Source organism: Pongo pygmaeus, chromosome 10, assembly GCF_028885625.2.
Source record: "Pongo pygmaeus isolate AG05252 chromosome 10, NHGRI_mPonPyg2-v2.0_pri, whole genome shotgun sequence".
Lineage (NCBI taxonomy): Eukaryota > Metazoa > Chordata > Mammalia > Primates > Hominidae > Pongo > Pongo pygmaeus.
The window spans coordinates 4,612,882-4,629,311 of NC_072383.2; the positions used below are offsets into that span (position 1 = coordinate 4,612,882).

The 16,430-nt window shown below is 46.6% G+C and overlaps 1 protein-coding gene across 9 annotated transcripts in view; it reads left to right on the top strand.

Annotated features, from left to right (window-relative positions):
* The window catches only part of DYRK4 (dual specificity tyrosine phosphorylation regulated kinase 4), a 53,343-nt gene that overhangs the window by 19,845 nt on the left and 17,068 nt on the right, over positions 1 to 16,430 (top strand). For 4 of the 9 annotated variants that reach the window (XM_054444698.2, XM_054444694.2, XM_054444696.2 and 1 more), the window contains 6 exons: positions 8,626 to 8,706; positions 9,997 to 10,050; positions 10,833 to 10,971; positions 12,672 to 12,835; positions 15,823 to 15,959; positions 16,264 to 16,404. In XM_054444698.2, coding sequence (XP_054300673.1) covers positions 8,626 to 8,706; positions 9,997 to 10,050; positions 10,833 to 10,971; positions 12,672 to 12,835; positions 15,823 to 15,959; positions 16,264 to 16,404 — 716 coding nt within the window. Of the gene's footprint in view, positions 1 to 8,625; positions 8,707 to 9,996; positions 10,108 to 10,727; positions 10,747 to 10,832; positions 10,972 to 12,657; positions 12,836 to 15,822; positions 15,960 to 16,263; positions 16,405 to 16,430 lie in introns of those variants that run through there. The other 5 variants (XM_054444692.2, XM_054444693.2, XM_054444700.2 and 2 more) reach the window with 4 other exon arrangements.

Below are 16,430 nucleotides of genomic sequence, written 5' to 3' on the forward strand. Positions count from 1 at the left end.
GAAAATCTGGTCCTCCCAAGAGGCTGGCCACATTCGTCCCACTAATGGGTCTCAGGGGTGCAGCTGTGGCTGTTGGTGTGATTTGGAGGCGACTCCTCTCCATCTAGGCATCCTGGGCTTCCTCATGCACAGCAAAGGGGCTTTAAGGGCAGACTCTTAGCTTCAAATGGCAGTGGGAGAGATGCTGTGATTTGTTCAAGGTCTGTAGCAGCCAGGGTAGCTTAATCCCTTAGATGGGGACCCTTAGGAGCCCAGACACCTCCCTCCCTCCCTCCCAGTTCTTTGTGATGCTCTGCTGAGCCTAATCGTCTAACTAGTTGCATTCTGCAGAAAATCCCTAAAGAGTTTGTTTCTTTCTCCTGGTCACACCCCCTCCCTGCATGAATGCATTTATTTTTAACTCCTGGTAGTTCTGGCCTCTGGGAAGGGATGACAGAGCCTGTAAGGAAGAAGCTGTGAGCTGATATCACAGAAGTTGAGCTTCATTCGCCCGTCCAACCACCAGGCACTTAGGGATTTTTTTTTTTTTAATGGGAAAGAGGAAGAGGCAAGGAGGAGTCAGCTGAGAAAATAGGAAAATCGCCTGTGAAGTATGACTGAGGCGAGATGGTGTGATGGAGGTGTGCCTTTCTGAAAAGGCTGGGTAGCCTGAGGCCTGCAGAGAGTCCAGTTGCTATCTTCCCTGAACAGCCCAGCTGAGGACATCCAGCATTCGGTCCAAGGTAATAAGATGAGCCAGTGCTTCTAGAGTTCTGCTCTAACTAGCCCTAAATAGGGACCAGTCCTATTATCCTTTGGGTCTTGGTGTGAAAGGGCAGGACATATACTCCCCTGTGGTCCTTGGGTAAACTGAGCTTTATACCCAAGGTGAGAGAGCCTGTGCTTGCTGGGGGTCAGGGCCTGACATGATGAGAATGCAGAATAGAGGGGAAGGCAGAGCACCTATGGACAAGACACTGAAGTGAGACATGGGACCGGGAATTCCACCCTTCAGGGTACCTCTTTCAGCCACTCTGACACAGAGATTACGTGGTCAGGTCAGTGCAGTTTGTAATGGGAACGGGCTTCTGCCAGACAGGTTCTTCTTTCCTACCATGAACCATCTCTTGTCTCCTTTGAGTAGCAATTCATTTATTTGGAACAAAGCGCTTCCTTTTCCAGGCATTCTCTTTGAAATTGCAGTTGCCTTTGAGAGGGGGCATGAGCAGAGAAGATTCTCTCGTGTGAATTCGCTGATTAGAGGCTTTCCTTCCAAAAGAAGGGCCGGGGAGCAGGGGAGCACTGATTCCTGCTGGGGATAGAAGCCACTAGCAGTGAGGAATGAGGCTAGAACAGGGCAAGGATGGACTGACCACCAGGAGGGGGAAGGACTGAAGTCAAGCCTCAGCTGTCTCCCTGGACAGCCTAGAGTTGTCTCAGATCTTTCAGGACAAGTGCTGGGTCCCGAAACGTCCTGCTCCCTCCCTCCCTCTCTCCTGTCCTTCCCTCTCGCCTTCTTTTCCTCCTCCTTTAGCAGATATTTAAGTGCCCACTACAGGTTGAGTATCTGTTGTCCGAAATGCTTGGGACCAAAAGTGTTTTGAGTTTCAGATGTTTTTAGATTTAAGAATATTTGCATATACATCATGAGATGTTTTGGGGATGGGACCCAACTCTAAACACAAAATTCATTGATGTTTCATATACACTTTATGCACATGGCCTGAGGCACATTTATACAGTATTTTAAATAATTTTGTGCATGAAACAAAGTTTGTGCACGTGAGTGGTGTCATTGTCGGCACTCAGCAGTGGAGCATTTCAGGCTAGGGATGCTCAATCTGTAATGCAAGATATCATGTCAGGCTTTGAGATAAGACCTAGGTCTTTTAGTAAAGAGTCTTGGCCGGGCGCAGTGGCTCACGCCTGTAATCCCAGAACTTTGGGAGGCTGAGGTGGGAGTTTCACCTGAGGTCTGGTGTTCGAGACCAGCCTGACCAACATGGAGAAACCCCGTATCTACTAAAAATACAAAATTAGCCAGGCGTGGTGTTGCATGCCTGTAATCCCAGCCACTCGGGAGGCTGAGGCTGGAGAATCACTTGAACCTGGGAGGCGGAGGTTGCAGTGAGCCAAGATGGCACCATTGCACTCCAGCAATAAGAGTGAAACTCCATCTCAAATAAAATAAAATAAAATAAAATAGAGTCTTATAGACCAGAAGAAGAAACCAGTAAAACAACCTTGTCTAACAAGCCTTTGCAGGTGCTGTGATAGAGTACAGAGCACGGGGTAGCGAGTGGCTTTTACAAATATTAATACAAGAGGGAATGGTCACAGAGGCTTCCTGGAGAAAGCGCTGCTATGGCTGGGGCCCAAATGCGGGTGAACGATGGGGACATGGACTGGGTGACATGGTGGTGGGGTGTGTGATGGGAGAACATTCCAAGCAGAAACAGAGCAGGAGCGAAAGTGCTGAGACGTGGAACAGTGCCGTGTTTGAAAATGGCAAGATTTGCAATGGCAGGAGCCACAAGTCAGGGGCAGGGCCATGACGAGGGTTGAGGCTGGGGGCGCTTTGTGAACCAGGACTTCTGCCCCCTGGGAAGTTGCTAGGAGATGGAGGCAACTTACTAATGTGATCAGATGCTCATGTTTAATTTCTGAGGCCACTCAGGAGGAAGGGTAGAGGATGGGATGGACTGGGGAGAGGCAAGAAAACTGCTTAGGAGACCATTGCAATAGGTGCCTGAACTAGGGACGTGGTGGGTAAAGAATGGTGAAAGGATGTCTTTATTGTCACATAATTATGCCGCTCACAGTGAGAAATCGTGATAATTTGAAGTTTGAAAAAGAGACAGAGTCTTGCTCCATGACCAAGGCTAGAGTGCAGTGGTGCCATCTCAGCTCACTGCAACCTCCACCTCCTGGGTTCAAACAATTCTCATTCCTCAGCTTCTACCCCTGCCTTTTGGCTCCTGCCCTTGCAAGTCTTGCCATTTTCAAACACGGCACTGTTCTGCATCTCAGCACTTTTGCTCCTGCTCTGTTTCTGCTTGGAATGTTCTCCCATCACCCACCCCAACGCCATGTGACCCAGTCCATGTCCCCATCGTCCACCTGCATTTGGGCCTCAGCCATAGCAGCACTTTCTTCAGGAAGCCTCTGTGTTCCCTCTTGTATTAATATTTGTAAGCCACTCGCTACCCCGTGCTCTGTACTTCAGTCACAGCATCTTTGCTGGGACTACAGGCGCCTGCCACCACGCCCGACTAATTTTTGTATTTTTAGTAGAGACAGGGTTTCACCGTGTTGGCCAGGCTGGTCTCCAACTCCCGACCTCAGGTGGTCCACCTGCCTCGGCCTCCCAAAGTGCTGGGATTACAGGCATCAGCCACTGTGCCCAGCCTTGACTCTCACTTTTGAAAGTGAGATGGTTGTCAGCTTGTGTTCATTAATATGAATTTGCAATTGAGGCACTTCCCTGTGACATCATACAAAGAAGCAGTGTCAGGGAAGATGACACTCAGTGAAATTCTACTCCCTCCTGAGATGTGCAGCAAATCCACGGTTGGCTCTGGAGCTGGTCCCAGCTCACTTTGCGTTCTTGTAATGATGGCAGGGACACTGACAGGCAGCGTGGGTTCTGTAGGACCCGCTGATGACCCAGCCAGTGGGACTGGTCTTGAAGTTCCAGGGCTGGCACATTGTGGAAAGCCTAATGTTTGTTGCCATGGAATTTCCTGGGGGAAGATGAGAAAAATTTGTAAAATGTTAGAAAGGATACATAAACATCAATGACACAAAGAAAAACAAAAGTTCAGAGGTGGGAGAGACTAGTTCCAAAGGAGGGGATTATATTAGAATGTGGCTCCCAAATCTGCCTGCACAGAACTCACTTGGGGAAGCTTAAAATACAGGTTTCTGGGCTCTACTGCTAGGGAGCCTGGACCGTGTGATCTGTGCTTGGCACACTGCTTGGTAGGCACGTAGATATGTTCAGTAAACACGTTAAGAATGAATGCATCTCCAAGGTCCATTGCAACTCAGTGATTCTGTGCATCCTTCTGGCTTGGGGAAGCAGAAGGGAGCTCTTGCTGGAAGAATCTTTGAGGCAAGAAGAGCAGGATCACAGGACTGAGTAAGGGGAAGGAACAGTTTGGCATCTTTGTAGCTATTTTGCATAAATGCCAGGTGCAGAGTAGGGGGCGGGGTGCGTAAGCTGGGTTCAACTTTCCCCCTTCCTTTTCTAATCAGCTTTTTTTTTTTTTTTTGAGATGGAGTCTTGCTCTGTTGCCCAGGCTGGAGTACAGTGGTGCGATCTCGGCTCACTGCAAGCTCTGCCTCCCAGGTTCACGCCATTCTCCTGCCTCAGCCTCCTGAGTAGCTGGGACTACAGGCGCCCACCACCACGCCCAGCTTATTTTTTGTGGTTTTAGTAGAGACGGGATTTCACTGTGTTAGCCAGGATGGTCTCGATCTCCTGACCTCGTGATCCACCCGCCTCGGCCTCCCAAAGTGTTGGGATTACAGGCGTGAGCCACCGCGCCTGGCCTCTAATCAGCTTTTAAGCTGAACTCAGTTTCTATTGGAGAAGGGTGAGCTAGCTGAAACATAAGGATGGAGTTTGCTGTTTTTCTTCTGAGAAAACAAAAGGTGTGAGAACCCAAATGCTTAGCTAGCTCAAAACACAGACTCACAAGAGGGCAGAGGAGGGGCCCTGGGTCAGGACTTGAGACTGGAGCACCCCTCACCTGACATTGGCCTGCCTGTGGCATGTCACCGCAGTGTTCAGATCCTGTGGGTTTATCTCCTAGTGATGGCAAGCACAGCCGGAGACCCCAGGGAATCCCAAGACTCCAGCATGGGCCTATGTGTGAGAGAATCTTAATGGCCTCAGCCTACTTGTGAGCCCAGCATCTCCTGTCCCTTCTCTTGATTCCCACCATTGCTGTTTCTATAGACTGAGGCTCTCCCAGCGTAGTTTCCTTGATGCCTCCTTCTAGAGCCCATTCCACTCTCTCGAGGGTCTCATGGAGAGAGTGCTGCTGCATTTATCATTGCCTTCTCCTCCCTTGCATTGCATGGAACCATTTATAGTTATCTGCTATAATATCTTTTGCTTTTAAACAATGGTATACTATGCAGCCATAGAAAATGATGAGTTCATGTCCTTTGTAGGGACGTGGATGAAGCTGGAAACCATCATTCTCAGCAAACTATCACAAGGACAAAAAACCAAACACTGCATGTTCTCACTCACAGGTGGGAATTGAACAATGAGAACACATGGACACAGGAAGGGGAACATCACACACCGGGGACTGTTGTGGGGTGGGGGGAGGGGGGAGGGATAGCATTAGGAGATATACCTAATGTAAATGATGAGTTAATGGGTACAGCACACCAACATGGCAAATGTATACATATGTAACAAACCTGCACGTTGTGCACATGTACCCTAAAACTTAAAGTATAATAATAATTTTTAAAAATGGTATTTTTAATGATAAAAGCAGTACATATTCATACAAAAAGTGTGGAAGATAAAGAAACTTCACAGTTTAGTTCTGGCTGTTTAGAAGGCTTCTGACAGCTGTGATGGTCACAAAAAGGGGAACTGAAAAGAACTTCAGCTGGGGGCATGATGGTTCATGCCTGTAATCCCAACACTGGGAGGCCAAGGCAGGAGGATTGCTTGAGCTCAGGAGTTCGAGACCAGCCTGGGCAAATAGCAAGATCCTGTCTCTACCAAAAATAAAAATAAAAATAAGAATTAGCTGGGCTTGGTGGCATGCACCTGTAGTCCCAGCTACTTGGGAGGCTGAGGTGGGAGGATTGCTTGAGGCCAGGAGGTTGAGGCTGCAGCCTGGGTGACAGGGCAAGACACCATCTCTAGAAACAAGAAAACGGCACTGGCTTTCGCTGATGCCCTTTCTTCTGATCTGTCCCCTCCAGAGGCTTCACCCAGCCATTCTCCAGTGCCCAGGTCTTGGACTGCACAGGAAGCACCCCCATGCTCTGGACCCCTGTGAATAAAATCTTTTGTTACATAGGAGATTCTAGATGTAGATACAGAGCTCAGGACTATTAAGGAGATTCCTGTTTTATTGGCTTAGAAATAACAATGTCATGAAAGCTCACTTTCTTCAAGAAAAATCCTGTCTTGCAGCTGTGAATATGGGAGAGCACACCCGCTTCCTCTTGCCTCCGAGTGATCCCTTGGTCGAATTAAGTGTTGTTATGGGGCATTGTGTGCCTCTTGAGGAAGCTGCTGAAAGACAGCCAACAATCAGCAAGTTCATAAACTTGTGTGACCTATGGGTATTTGAGAATGGAGTACAAGTGTGCAGAGATGTAGAAGCCACCAGTCCTCAGGGTCACTTGGTCACCTGGGGCTGCTAAACTCCTGGGCTGTGTACACACACACACACACACACACACACACACACACACACACCTTTGCTCTGTCAGCTAAGCTCTGAGTCCGTGGTTTTCCTGTTCATGGGAAATGAGCAAAGATCGCTCTCTCCATTTTGCAAATAAGGAAAATGAACTCTGGCAGACAACTTTAGCATGTGCAAAGCACTTTACACATATTAACTCCCTTAATCCTCACAATGTTTTGAGGTTGGTACTAATATTATCCCCACATTACACGAGGATAGGCTAATAACTTGCCCAGGTTCAAACAATTAGTAGTGGAACCGGGAATCAAAATGAAAGAGTGTGATTTTAGAGTCCATACCCATGAGCATTATTTTATCACATTGCTGCTAATGGGGTCTTTCTGAAATACTGCTTTGCACATGCAACCCCCAGCTATACAAATTGTTAGTGGTTCACTGTTGCCCACGGGATAAAGACCAAGCGTCTTAGTCTTTCAGTGCTTTCCATGCCCCATGGTCAACCCCCTGCTCCTGCTTACCCAGCATGAGCAGGGAAGAGCCCTGGAGTGTGCCTGGATGGTGTTGTTTCACTGAGCAAGCATGCTCTCTACCCGTCCTCTCAGTTTAAGCCCAGACCAAGCCTCACCCATTCAGAAGAGCACCCCCTTTACCACCATCCTCCTGGGCTGATTGCATTCACAGTGATCTTTTCCTTCTTTGTTGATACTCACTGTTCATGCCCTTTGTTTCGTATTTAGTTTGGGCTGTATTCTGTTAATGTACCTTTCATTTATCTGTCCAGTCTCCCTACCGCATCCTCAATGTCAGCCTGTTATTGACGATGCTAATGAATATTCATCCCCACAAACCTACTTGATGAGAAATTGAGACTCTGAGATTTGCAATTGCAATATTTGCTCAGATATCATTTTCCATTCAATAGTGGAATCCTAAATATAGCACACTAGCGAATTAACGTGGTCTGAGACCATGCCCCATGTTCTATGCAACCCTCTCTCCCTCAGACTACCTCCCTATTCCAGGAGGTCAAGATTGACTGTCCCAAATAGTCCTCATCATTACTGTGCTGTGCAGGACTTAGCTGTGCTGGATGATATTAAGTGTTGTACCCAGTTGTTATTTCAATGTGGCCAAATGTTTACAGAAGTGGGTCTGATACCAGCTGTGTGTCAGCTTTGGATAAACATCCTTCAACTCCATAGGGGAGGTCTGGAAGAAGGAGAACCCCTGGTTTGGCTTCAAAGACCAGAACTTCGATTCAAGCTGTAGCCTGTTGTTTGCTAGACTTCAGTCATTTGAGTGCCAGCTTCACAGTTTTTGCCACGCCTACGCCTACATGGTCCTCACACTGTGTTTTATTTTATTATTGTTTTTTGTAGAGACAAAATCTCTATCTGTTGCTCAGGCTGGAGTGCAGTGGCACGATCATAGCTCACTATAACCTGGAAATCTTGGCCTCAAGTGATTGTCCCACCTCAACCTCTCAAAGCACTGGGATTACAGCTGTGAGACACCATGCCTGGCCTTACTTTTTTTTTAATTTAAAGTTTAATCTCATCCTAAATAATAACAACCACAACGTTACAAGTTCAATGTGCTCGTTACAGTTTTTCAAATGGATATTACAGTAAATCCATCCCCATTAGATAACTCTTTATCTGCGTACTGTACACATTACGCCCCCTTCCTCTGCGGGGTGCTTGCCACCTTCTGGGACACACTGCTCTAGTATTTTGGTCTTCTCCTCCTCACCCTTTCTAGGTGTGAAGTCTCTTCTGATCAGGGCACTGGTGTCCAGGCTGGGTGCCTGTGTTCCACTGGGTGGGTTCCACTATGCCACCTTCAGAGCCACGCTCAGGGTGAAAAGACTTCCAGGCAAGGCAATGGCCATTTTCTTTTCTAAAGAGCAAGAGCAGCTCAGCTGTTACTCCTTACCGTAACCAGGGTCTCTGGTTAAGATTTCGTTGGAAGAAAAGGCCATATTGATTTTTTTAAAGCATGAACACCATAGGCCAAACCCATCCAGGATGAACACTTTGGGAAATATCATTTGTTTGGATAATCATCCATTCATACATTCATTGAGTACTTATTGGAGCCTCTCTTGGCTCTTCCTAGCTTAGGGGTCAGGAGAGCTGGCCTCAAGCATAGTTTGTTTATTGTAATGTAACAAAAATATGCAGTGTGGGATGAAGCCATGCCAAGCACTGTTCCTATTTTCTTCCACTTGATCCAGGTTGGAAGTAAACCTTCGGTTCAAGTCCAGAAGCCACCTTCCAATATCAAGAACTCCAGAATGACCCAAGTCTTTCATAAGGTAGGGAGTGATGGTCAGCTCCTTTTCTCTAGGAGAGAATGAGGAGAGGTGGGTGGCCAGGATAGCTTTGAACAGGCAGTTTTGGCCAGTTTATCATAACATGTATCATAACATGATGACAACACTCTATCCACATCACCACGCCCCATCTCCACATGATTTTTTAAAATGTTTTTATTTTAATTTTTGTGGGTATATAGTAGGTGCATATATTTATGGGCTACATGAGATGTTTTGATATAGATATGCAATGTGTAATAATCACATCATGGAAAATGGGGTATTTGTCCCCTCAAGCATTTATTCTTTGTGTTACATACAATAAGATACAATTAAATTACTATTGATCATAGTCACCCTGTTGTGCTGGCAAACACGAGGTCTTATTCAGTGTATGTTTTTGTACCCATTAACCATCCCCACCTCTCCTCTGACCACTACCCTTCCCAGCCTCTGATAACCATCCTTTTAATCTCTATCTCCCTTAATTCAATTGTTTGGATTTTTTAGATCCCACAAATAAGTGAGAACATGTGATATTTCTTTTTCTGTGCCTGGCTTATTTCACTTAACATAATGATCTCTAGTTCTATCCATATTGTTGCAAATGACAGGTTCTCATTCTTTTTTATGACTGAATAGTATTCCATTGTGTTTAAGTATCACACTTTCTTTATTCATTCATCTGTTGATGGACACTTAGGTTGTTTCCAAATTTTAGCTATTGTGACCTCTCTCCTGATTAATCAGTCAATCAATCCGTGCAGGAAGGCAGGGATCCAAGTGAGTAGGTCAAGCCAATAATGTAGTCATAGAGGAAACAGAAGCTTATGTTGCACTGAGGAAGATTTGTGTGATGTAACAGGAAGAACTTCCCTGCCTTAGGGTGGGAAGATATTGGAGTAATAATAATAATGGCCAGCACTTACAGAATACTCTCTATATATTGACTCATTTACCTCACAAAAGCCTTATAAGGTAGGCCCCATTTTTGTTCCCGTGGTAGTGATGAAATAATTGAGATTTTGAGAAAGAGTCAGTGTGAGCTGTTGAAAGCCTGCAGGTAGTAAGTAGTAGAGCAGGGACTCAAACCCAGAGCCCATGTGTTTGTTGACTCTGCTGCTCTGGAATCTGCATTTCTTGCCAAGAACTTTAAGAATAGGTTTATGTCCAGATTGGGGTTAGGCTCATTCTTGTTGGGGAATTGGGAAGGGAGGCTGGAAGAAATGACCCCTGGAGATGTTTTCTTGCCTGAGGCTTTTGTAACGTATGCAATTTCTCTTTCTACAGAACACCAGTGTTACTTCACTCCCCTTTGTGGACACCAAGAGGAAGAAGAATATGGTAAGCTTCCCACACATTAGTAAGAAAGTCCTGCTGAAGTCATCCCTGCTGTATCAGGTGAGTGCAGATGGACTGGACCCTGAGAAGGCAGGTGAAAGACCTGGTTTTAGTCCAAAGCCAGTTTTAGAAAAGCCCAGGATGGTGGGGAAAAGCATAGTAGCCGCTGAAGAGTTGAGTTCTAGTCCTGTTCTCATTCTTTATAATGACTGTAAGCTTGAGCAAATAAGTCCTTGACCTTTTCTTAGCTACAAAATGGGCCCTCTCTAGAGCTGTCAAGAGGATTCATTGAGGAAAGGAAAAACGAAGTGCTGGTGCATAAAAGGTGGAACCATACAAAATATTAGTTTCCTCCCATGTCCTCCTACTTCTTTTGTGTAGGGACCAAATGAGATAATATGTGGGAAAGTGCCAACTGAAAGAGGTGTCACCCACACATAAGTCTGTGTGCTCCTGGGCAAGTCACTTTGTCTAGTTGAGAATTCACCTTCTTAAGAGTAGCAGTGAAAAACTGTTCCCATCTCTTCCCATAGTGAGATGTTGCTGGGGTTGTCAGTAGCATACTGTAAGGTACAGGGGTCTCCCCAGGAATAGTGTGAGTCAGACAGACGCTTCCTTTGGGAGAGAGGTAGGGAGAACCTACTGTCTTCTTAATCACTGTTTTCTCCCTGGAGAGATAGGTAAAGAGCCTGGCTGAAGGTGGGTGTCTTTGGTTAAATAAATGGTTTATGGTCCCCAGGAGAGTCCTAAGTAGTTATTTATTGCAAACCTCTTTTCCTGGACAGGAGAATCAAGCTCACAATCAGATGCCGGCCTCAGAGCTCAAGGCTTCAGAAATACCTTTCCACCCTAGCATTAAAACCCAGGATCCCAAGGCAGAGGAGAAGTCACCAAAGAAGCACAAGGTGCCTCTGACAGCCGCAGGTATGCCTTTGGGGCAGTAGCAGGGTGGGGAGGTGCTTATGGAAGGTCAGGGTGTTAAGAGCTAAGCTGCGCCAGAGTGAGCTAAGCTGCCAGGTGTCAGAGTAGTCAATGAAGGCAGCCAGCCAAGAGGAAAGTAGAAGTTAAGCGTTGAACCTCTGACTGTGGTAGTATAAGCAAGAGGCTGAATAGGAGGCTGAATTTCCCCCATGGAGTGGCTCTGGGCAAGGGCGGGATGTACCAATGCAGACAGAAGGAAGTGTCTCATTTGCCTAAGGAGCCCAGAGACAAGGCTCCTGTCATTTTATGGACCCAGGGGCCAGGGGGAAGGCAGAGAGAGTGGAAGAGCTAGGAGTGGAAAGGTACTGAATACTGAGAGCAGAGCACAGGGTGCTGAAGCTTGCTCCTTCTTCTTGATAAGGAGGTGTTGGAGAGGAGCCTCTGTAGGGGGATCTTGGTTAGAAATGCAGACATGTAGAAGAGCATGGCCAGCCAGGGGTCTCAGTCCTTGGCTGTAGCTTCCTCCGGAGACTGCAATGCATTGGCTGTGCACCAGCTCTGGTGCAGGGAGGGCAGCTTTGCCAGTGAGGCTTGCCAGGTGAAGCCTTTGTGGATTGCCTTGTGGTCAGGCCTGAAAGATTACACGTGGGTTTTTGGCCAGTAGCTAGACTTCTAATGGGGTTCAGAGGCTCATAACCTATTAGGATGCAAAGGAAGAGAACCCAAATCCACCGAGCATCCACTATGTGCGTCATCATCAGATGCTTTACAGCTCTTCTGCCACAGCTTAGAAACTGAAATTGGTGCTTGTTGTTCTTAAACAACTCCGGGAACTATGCATGAAGAGGTAATTTCAGTCCTGAGCTAGTTCTGCCTTTACAGAGCTGCCATCTGCCCCCCTGCTATCTTATGCCTTGGCTCTGTCCTCTGGGCAAAGAATATGCCTTATTCAGCTTATACTTGACTGCCCTTCACTTATATGAAAACAGAAGTCTTGTCCCCTATAAGTCTTTTTCTTTTTCCTTGCAGTTCCTTCTCTAATGCTTCAGCAGTTTGTCAAATAATATGGTACCCCCGTCCTAATCCTAGTTTCTTTTCTCTGAGAATGCTCTAGTTCATCAGTTACTGTGAATTTTACCCCTGACCACGCAGCAGAGCGCCGATGTGATCTGGCCGGTGTAGAGAAGTCCTAACTCATAATCTCTCCTTGCAATCTGAGGTCCTTCCTGATTCAGCTGCAGATTTGAGCGTGAAGCCTCCTGGGCCTTTAATGTTGCCTTTATGTTACCTGTCTGGCCCTGCAGACATCACAGTTCTCAAAGCCTCTCAAGACAGACTAATTATAGCTTAATTTCACATTAACTTGGGCAACTTGCCACCTAAACTATATACTATTGTTGACACTAATCTTACTCCTGGAATTTTTACCCACGCTGCTCTAACCCCCAGGTGTTTGGGGACTGAGCTCTCCCTTTCCCCGTCCTTGTGTTCTTTTCTTGATTTGTTGAAATAAATACAAGACCTTGACATTTATCCTTGTCATACTTCCATCTTGTGAGATGCCAGATGCAGGGTCCTCAGTGAGCCACCCAGCTGGGGAACAGGCTGAGGGCTCGTGACCTGGAAGGGATGCCATTGTCTGCATCCTGGGAAAATCCCATGCTGCCTCAACTTAACTCACAATTGTAGTGTTTTTCACGCAGAGGCCCTAAAGCTTTTTAAGAACCAGCTGTCTCTATACGAGCAAAGTGAAATCCTGGGCTACGCGGAGCTGTGGTTCCTGGGGCTTGAAGCCAAGAAGCTCGACATGGCTCCTGAGAAATTGAGCAAGACGAGTTTTGATGATGAGCATGGCTCCTATCTGAAGGTGATGGCGGTGGGGGCCATGGGAACCTGCAGGGGCCCGGGGACAAGAGGTAGTCTAGAAAGGAAAAAAGCAGGGGTATTTTGTAGTATTTGGGGCTGATATGTTGAAGACTAGATGTCCTGAAGTATTCTGGTAGTGCCAAACCAAAGAAATACCATGTTTGAAAATGGGGAAACATGCAATTTAGTATGCGAAATACTCTACTAATGGAAGACAGATTTTCCCCCAAGCGTACTTGGGGTAGCCGGTTTGCATCCTGGGTGAGCTCCCACAGGCTCCTTCCCTGCATAGCCCACTGGAAAAGGCCAGACTGAAATAAGGAGCAGTTTTCCCAATATTCCCTTTTTTGTCTCTTCAATACAAGCCCATACATGGACTCTTTTCTATTTTATAGTAGATGTCACTTCCTCCACAGACAAAAAAGCTTTTGTCATGTAGACCCTGGTGCATAGAGCTTAATTTCATTCTGTTTTTTTAAAAAATGATCCCAACAGCTCCTCTTCCTCCTCCTCTTCTGACTGTAGCCCTTGGCTTCCCCAGGACAGTGCCTCTTCCCAGCCTTAAGGTGAAAGCTGAGCAGTGATTCCCAGGGCTGAGCATGTTGGGATGTGTGCTGCTTAGTCCACTAGGCTGTGGACTGTCAGGAATTTCCTCTTCTGAACATTTCATCGCAACTTGGATTTAAGAGACAAGATGAGTCTGATGGCTCATAGAAGAGGCAGATTTTATTAACAGCATTTAGGGCCGTGTTTGTCTAGCATTACTATGAACACAAACCACTTGGAGGATCTTGTTAAAATACAAGTTCTTATCCAGCAGGTCTGGGACTGGGGCCTGAGCTTCCAGGTGATGCCTGTGCTGCTGATCCTTGGACCACACTTTGAGAAGCAAGGATTTCGTTTCTGTCACACAGCTGCCTTCTAGAGCCCGTTTTCAATATTTTCGGCCAAGCATCCCTTTGGGAGCCTGATAAAAGCTATAGGTCCTCATCTCAGAAAGGACAACCTGCGCATACATAAAATTATAGGGGGTTAGTGGACCCTTGGTTAGGAATCTCCAATATAAATATGTATATATATTTTTTGAGATGGAGTTGCCCAGGCTGGAGTGCAGTGGTGTGATCACGGCTCACTGCAACCTCCACCTCCTGGGTTCAGGCGATTCTCTTGCTTCAGGCTCCAGAGTAGCAGGGATTACAGGCGCCCGCCACCATGCCTGGCTGATTTTTGTGTTTTCAGTAGAGGCAGGGTTTCACCGTGTTGGCCAGGCTGGCCTCAAACTCCTGACCTCAGGCGATCCGTCAGTCTTGGCCTCCCAAAGGGCTGGGATTACAGGTGTGAGCCACTGTGCCCGGCTGGGAATCTCCAGTATAAATCTTAACTCTGATTCAGCTAGACCTCCGCAACCCCTCCCTCCCTGCTCCCTCCTCTGCTCCACCCGACCTGAGTCTAGGGTCTCTGGGGAATTCCCTAAGGGTGTCAGTACTACTTTTAAGTTAATTCATTGGAACTCAGTTCTTCAGTCTCAAATCTTAGAAAAGGCTTTTTTTTTTTTTTTTTTTTTGGTGGGGGCATTGTGGGGAAGAAAGGGACAATGTGTGTTCTCTGTAAGCTCAGAATCACCATCCTTATTGCATTCCAGTACACACACAAATACATACTGCACACAGCCAAATTCCCAAGCAAGCAACGTAGCTGCATTCTCACTTTATTTTGTCAACAAATGTTAATTGTTGAATGCCTATGTTTTGATAATCTATCACAAACTTGGGCATCTATTAGACTCTGGAAATATAAAGGAAGCTATCACAAATGAATACAAAATGGTTCTTCCTTTTAAGTAACCATAATCAATGTCAAAGTTGACATGCGAACGAACAATTATGACACAAAGTGGTAGTATGCAGAAGGCAAGCACAGATGCTAAGAAAACACATATGTAATTTTATAGCAACATGTGTGTGGATCCTGTCCCTGTCCTTTTCCCATACATTCTCATGACAGACCCTTACAAGTAGACTAACCTACATCCATACATCAGGAAAGTTGTACGTGTTCAAATTCAGTCTTGATTCCTCCTATATGAACAGACACCTGGCGCACATTCTCAAACACATCCCGAGGACTTGTACACAAACAGTCCTTCACCTCTTCCAAACTCATGAGTGTAACACTAGACATTAGAGACCCACAGAGCTTGAGGACCTTCGAGATAATCTTATCCAGCATCTTCAGTTTACAGACAACAGCACTGCAGCTCAGAATGGATAAATTGCTTGTCTAAAGCTGAAGTCTTTTTAATAGAAAATTTCCTGTGGTTTTGGTTAACCCCCTGCTCCCTAGTTTCCAGCATAGGGAGAGACATGGGTGATTCTGGCTCTTGAAGTATTTCTCTTCACCAAGAAAGGTCCAAGTTCTGTACCGCTAACTCCAGGATAGGATTAAATCCCAGTAAGTCCAAAGGAGAAACAAATTTGGCCAGGAAGAGGCAGAGGAGACCTAATGCCTTCTCTAATTGATAGAGACACATCAGGGGTCAGAAATAAAACTTTCCCAAACCAGAGATGCTGCTTAACTTCAAGAATCATAAAATGTCCAAATAAAAGGGACTTTCAGGGCCACTTTGTCCAACCCTCTTACTTTATAGGTCCTAAAACCTGCAGAAAACTAGAGGACTAGAACTAGAACTACAATACTGGCACTAGATCCCAAGTTTCCTAAGACCATCCAATGTTCTTTGTGCTGCTTGACATGGATCAAGCCTGTGGGACTTTCCTTGGCACCACATGGGTGGCCAAAGAATCCAGGCAACAAGCTCCCCATTGCAGTCACAATGAGATGAGGGCGAGAGTTGCACAAGTGCCCAGTGTAGTTAGAGCATTCCTCCAGGACTGAGCCATAATCTGGGGATGGGAATGCCGGGGCCATGTGCCAAGAAGGCCTGGGAGCCCATGGCTTTGCTCTTCACCTCCGGTCTGGCTTCCACAGGTCCTGCATGATCACATTGCCTACCGCTATGAAGTTCTGGAGATGATCGGGAAGGGGTCCTTTGGACAGGTGGCCAAGTGCTTGGATCACAAAAACAATGAGCTGGTGGCCCTGAAAATCATCAGGAACAAGAAGAGGTGTGGCTTGGGGGATGACACAGGCCACAGAGGAGGGACTGCGTGACTCTGGCCCCTGCAGAAGGCCAGCCCTTCCTGACTGTGCCTCTCCCTCCAATCTTCCCTTTTGTTTTCCCTTTTCTGTTTCTACCCATCTTATTCCATGAGGGGGCAAAGAGGAGGTGAGAGTGTGGTGTTTTTAGTGCTTCCTGCCACTAGACAGTCTTGTTGGGGTCACGGGGAGGGACTGACCGCTGCAGCGGGACCTGACACTGATGTTTCTGTCCCCATTTCCCACCCTGCCTGCCACTCCCAATCACCTCAGATTTCACCAGCAGGCCCTGATGGAGCTGAAGATCCTGGAAGCTCTCAGAAAGAAGGACAAAGACAACACCTACAATGTGGTGCATATGAAGGACTTTTTCTACTTTCGCAATCACTTCTGCATCACCTTTGAGCTCCTGGGGTCAGCTGCCTTTTCTTCTTAACTCA